General features: G+C 36.3%; 1 protein-coding gene across 1 annotated transcript in view; it reads right to left on the bottom strand.

Moving 5' to 3' along the window:
- The window catches only part of RNPC3 (RNA-binding region (RNP1, RRM) containing 3), a 38,377-nt gene that overhangs the window by 20,703 nt on the left and 11,632 nt on the right, over window positions 1-6,042 (bottom strand). Inside the window, exon 7 of the mRNA XM_006882459.1 lies at window positions 1,145-1,287. Coding sequence (XP_006882521.1) covers window positions 1,145-1,287 — 143 coding nt within the window. The remainder of the gene's footprint in view (window positions 1-1,144; window positions 1,288-6,042) is intronic.

Below are 6,042 nucleotides of genomic sequence, written 5' to 3'. Positions count from 1 at the left end.
ACAACCCTGCTTGCTGAAACTGAAGAGGACCTGAAGCACCTGCTGCAGAGGGTCAAGGACTGCAGCCTACAATATGGATTGAGGCTCAATGTTAATTGAGTAGTTTTACAAATAAAGTTTTATTAAAACATATTCAGTTACTATCTATGGCTGTTTTTACATTACACCGCTAAGAACTGAACTCATGAATATCTATGTCAGAGACTAGCTGGCCTAAAAAAATTAAAAAAAAAAATTTACTATATTGTGCTATTGACAAAATGTTTTCAACTCCTGCTTCACACCTTGTGGTAGACTATATACCGGAACACTATCTTTAAGTAAAATCCATATATAGATGCTAAACAACAGCCAATAAAAAGTGTAATACATCTGAAAACTATAGTTTTGTTAGAACACCTAGAAAAATTCTGGAGAAATAATTTTGGGTAACTAAGTTTCTAGAAATAAGATGAAAAATAAAAATCTGTTGTTGTTAGGTGCCACCTAGTTGTGACTTGTAGAGATCCTAGGAATAACAGATCAGAACCATACCATATCTATGCCATCCTTAGTATTTCTGACACTCTGGAACCCACTGCTGCAGTCACCATGTCAATCCATGTGAGCCATTTACTTGAAATAAACATATGTGTCTCTTTTATTTTTTGCTTCTATACAGATACTAGTATGTATTTTCATGTATGTAGTTTTACTGGTTTGCTTCTCTGGAAAAACTAGACTAAAACAAAAAAGGAGGATATAATGTGACCTGTCATTTGATTTTGTTGACTGCTGCTTCCACAGGTGTTAATTATGGACCCAAGTAAAGAGAAATTCTTAACAACGTCAATCTTGTTCAATTTATCATCCAAACTGTGAAAAATATCTATGTTGTAGGCAAACTATACTGAAGGCCAGTCTTTGTTCTTTATCAGTAAGTGCTTCAAGTCCTCATCTATTCCAACAAGCAAGGTATATCATCCACATATACCAGGTTTTTAAAGTATCCTTTCAGTAGTCTTACTATGTTCTCCTTCATAGTCTATATTATTTTTCTCAGCAAATAATATGGTGAAAAGACACACAAATAATTTAAGAAGAGCAATAAAGCCTCTTTCTGAAATATTTCTAGTAACCTAAAATAATATTTACAAATACATACCTTTGTCGGTCCTCATCGTCACTGCTTTCATATTCTGACTCTTGACTTGATAATTCCTCATCCTCATCTGGCAGAGGAGGCTCCTCAGGTGGTTGAGGAGATGTTGGTGGAAGAGGTGCATGCAATGGCATATAATCTTCATACTAAATAGGAGAATAAAATAACACTGACCATCTATGATTTCTATAAAAGTCAAGCTATTTCTATTCAGACACTTGATTTTATTTCTCTAACTCATGGTATTCTTTTATGTCTTTAAAGAACACCTGCTAAGATTGTCACATGATTATAAAACATATTTTAATGTTCCTTGGCATAAAACGAACTAAATTTTCAAAACCCCCTTGTGGTTAGTTCTGGCAGTGTAATAATTCCAGCCATGGAATATGAATATTAAAAATACACATCATCTTCCTTCCTGGCTTGCAAAGTGTATGTTAAAATATTGATGAACATGGGGAACTCTGGTGGCCTAGCGGCAAGAAGCTGAGCTGCAATCTCAAAGACACGCAGTTCTTCAAATCTACCCGATGCTCTGTTGAAAGAGTGGCAATCTCCTCCATACCAGTCAGATCTGATACGACGGCAAGCACACGCGTGCACGCGCACACACAGACACACACACACACAGACACACACAAATAAATAACTGATAAACATGAGAGACACGAAGACAATATCCTACCCTTCTTGAATGAACCTGACATAAGAATAACTTACTCTGAGTTAAACATAAAAAACCTTCAAACTTACTGCCACTGAGTTAACGCCAACTCACAATGCCCTTTCATCAGATTTCTGAGGCTGAAAATCTTACAAGAGGAGACTACCTCATGGAGCTCCTGAAGGACTCAAACTGCTAGAGCCTTTTGGTTATCTGCAATATGCTACAGACTATGTCACCAGATCAGCAATTCATTAAGCAACAAAGCTGAGCTGCTTCAGCTGTAAGTATAGCCTTAATTACATCTCTGCAACATTTCAGGCATCACAGTTCAGTTCTGAAATTATAAAGAAGAACTGTACAATAAGATCTGTTAGAAAAGCAGTTAAACTCTCAGCAGTACAACACATCATGTACTTCACCATTAGAGTGTAAAGAAACAAGTAAACTAATAAACAAATTTTGTTTGTATTGATTATTATAGCAAATCTATGAATAAGACTAGTCTAGAATCTTGCCCCAATCTGTACTATCCTCATGATCTCTGGCATTCTCAAGCCCACTGTTACAGTTACTCTATGAACCCATCTCATTGAGGGTTTTCTTCTCTTTGGCTGATGCTCTATCTTTCCAAGCTCGAGGTCTTTTTCCAGGGACTGGCCCCTCTTAGTAACATGTCAAATGTGTAAGATAAAGTTTTAAAATCTTTGCATATAAGAACAACCCTGGTGGAACTTCTAAATACAAAGGCTTTTTTTCTTTTGACAGTCCAGTACTCTTTTCTAACATGATTCATAGACATTGATTCTTCTTCTGCCATCCTTATTCATTATCTAACTTTCAGATGCACAGGAAGCAATTCTAAACACCATGATTTGGAACAGAAACACTTTAATCTTTAGCCTGATATTCTTGCTCTTTAATACTTTGGCAAAGCCCTTGACAGTAGATTTTCCCAATGTATTATCAATCAAAATAATTTTCCATTGTAACTCTTTTTAAGAGGGAGATGTGGTGGAGTAATCTGTAAGGAGTTGTGTTATTAATCCAAAGGTGGTGCCTCCTGGCAGTTCAAATCCACCAGTGACTCTGTGAGAAAAAGATTGGCATTTTATGAATTCCCCAAAATCTGAAGGTCAGCTATGAGTCAGTTTTGACACAACCACAATGAGTTTGAGGTTGTTTGCATTTATTATTTATAAGCATATTAAAGAGTATTACAGCAAAATTCCATGACTCATGTGTCTGTCTGTTGTACTGTGGTGGCTTACATGCTCTGCTTTGCTGTAAACTAAGCCACCAGTATTCTGAATACCAGCAAGGTCATCCCGGCTGGAAAAGTTTCAGGAGAGCTTCTAGATTAAGATAAATTAGGAAGAAGGGAACAGACTATCTTAAAGCTGAAGCCGAAAAAAACAAGTCTATGCAAGTAAAAAGACAACTTTGGGTATATTCCACCTAAATTTAGAGACCATCTCAATAGCAGATCATAAGACCAAAGACTAGATGAACTATAGGATGACATCATGAACATCATACATATATAAAGCAAAGGTCATTAAAAAGACAAAAATGCATGTCAGAAGATACAAACTTGTTCTTACACATGAGTTGTTCGACATGCCGTCAAGCTGACTGTGATTCATAGTGACCCTATGAAAAATTAATCTGAAACTCACTTTACCCTGTAACATCCTCACTGTCTCTATGCTCGAACCCACTATTACCACATCAATCCATCTTGTTGAAGGTCTTCCTCTCCTATGCTGACCCTCCACATTTCCAAGTACCATGTCCTTCTCTCTCATGACTGGCACCTTCTACCAACATTCCTGAAATATGTAAGGTTCTTCTGACAGTCTGTGGGATAGTCAATATTCTCTTCCAACATCAGAATTCAAAGTTATCAATTCTTCTTTCCTCCTGAGTTAATGTCCAACTTTAAGATAAACAAGAATTTAAAAAAAATGGCCTAGATCAGGAATGTTTTAGTCTTTAAGTTGAAATCTTTGCTTGTTCTGCAGCACTTTGAAGAAGTCCTTGACAACAGATTTTCCAAACACAATAAATATGTAACCTGATCTTGCCGATACCAAATTTTATCACAGATCCAAATAAAACGAATTTGTTAACAATGTCAACCTTTTCTCGATCTGTAGTGATGTTGCCTATTGGCCCAATGGTGAGGACTTTTGTTTTCTTGATGCTGAGATGCAATTTATATTGAAGGTTGCAGTCATTGATCTTCTGCAATAAGTGCTCCAAGTCCTCCTTTTCAGCAAACAAGATTATGCCATCTACATAACACAGGCTGTTGACGAGTCTTCCTTCAAATCTAATGACACATTCTTCTTCATAAAATCCATCTTCTTGAATGATTTACTCAGTATACAGACTGTACAGGTATGTAGGTATGGAAAAAGGATTCAGTCCTGACACACACCTTTCTAAGCCAACAGCTTGGCTAAATTAACAACCCCCCCCCCAACAACAACTGGCATTCTAAAGGCTAAAGAACTGAAGATAATAATCCAGTCTTGAATTGAAATACTGAAGGATTCTATGGACAAAATGTCAAACTATATAGGAAGCATGAAAAGAGGATGTACATTACTTTCTATCACATGAATGAACCACAATTTCTCAATCTAGTCAGTTGTTGTTGAACATTTGAGCTGTTTCCATGTTCTTGCAATAGTGTCTAATGCTGCTATGAAAACTGGGGTACAAATCTCAGTTTATTTTCAGTTCTAAATTCCTTGGGGTATATTCCTAGTAGTGGAATAGCTGGGTCCTATGGAGCACTCAGGAGCAACAATTCTAAAAAATATTACACAACTTGGAAGAGACTAGAGAATATTAGGCTGAGTGAACTAAGTCACTCTCATAAGGTCAAATATTACATAAGGCCATTATTGAAAAAGTAACTCATAAAACATGTGTGGGGTCCCAAAGGTGGAAGGGGTGGGAGCAGAAAGGTGAGGATGGGTAGTGGGGAATTTATTAGGTCATACATATGGTGGGTGGAGGGAGGGGATAAAGGAAATAGGAAAGGTCCTGTGGGAACCTGAAAAGACAAGGTAATGCTGGACATAGTTCAATGGTGATTAATTTTATAAAACACAATGCATGGGAATTATGTATAAAACATGTCAATGAAGGAAAAGAGCGGGGGAAAAAATATCTGCATTAAAGAAAAGAATAATAAACACACCCCCCCCGGCAAAAAAAGAGATGGATGGAATACAGAGTAACTATGTCAAAAGGATTTGATGTTCAACCATTTCTGGAGGTAGTATGATCAAGAATTGATGGTACTGTAGAAAAAAGTAAAAGCTGCAGTAAAGACTGGGAATCTGCAGCATATTAAACGGGATATTAAACAAATGGACAGATTGCTAGAAGATCTCATCTATCCCAAGAAAAGAGATACCATATATGTACCAATTTCAAAGATCTGTGTGTGATCCAACAAAATGTGGAAATTGTTGGATATTATCAATTCTGCACGCAAGTAAAATACTGCTGAAGATAAAAAGGATATACTGAGCAAGTGTGGAATAACAAGGAACCAAGAAAAATTCAAGCTAGAGTTAGAAAAGGAGATGGATGTTACTGCTGATATCAGGTGACTCTTGGATGAAATTGGAGAATAAGAGAAAAAATAAAGTATGTAGTGGCATCCAACTGTGATGATTCTAATGTAACATTATAAAGAAGAAATCTACATTGTGTCTTTTGCAGAACACGTACATAGCTGAAAGGTAGCCATTCAGAGAGAATATTGGTAATTCTGTGTGGTTTAAAGTCAGGAAAGATGCATATCAGGACTGTATATCCTTCCACATACTTGTTAAATCTATATGCTAAGCAAAAATACAAGAAGCTGCACAACAGGAAGTAAAACAGCATTAGAACTGAAGACTGATTTGTAAGTATGAAAATAACAAAACCATAAGTGTTGAAAGTGAAGAGGACTTGAAGTATTTCAGTTTCTGAGGAAGATCAGTATGAACTATATCAACATAAAGAGAACAAAAAATCCTCACAATAATTAACACTATAAAATATATATAAAAAATGATGTTGCCAAGGATTTCATTTTACCAGGACCCATCCGAATCAACAACCATGAAAGCAGCAGCCAAGAAATCAAATGTGGTATATTCGCACAATGGAATACTATGCTGCATTAAAAAATAAGGAACTCATGCAATATTATTCAAAATGGTTG

Source organism: Elephantulus edwardii, unplaced genomic scaffold (genome assembly GCF_000299155.1).
Source record: "Elephantulus edwardii isolate Elephantulus edwardi_28Jun2011 unplaced genomic scaffold, EleEdw1.0 scaffold00020, whole genome shotgun sequence".
Lineage (NCBI taxonomy): Eukaryota > Metazoa > Chordata > Mammalia > Macroscelidea > Macroscelididae > Elephantulus > Elephantulus edwardii.
The sequence above is the reverse complement of the archived record's forward strand: the minus strand, read 5'-3'. Positions and strand labels throughout refer to the sequence as shown.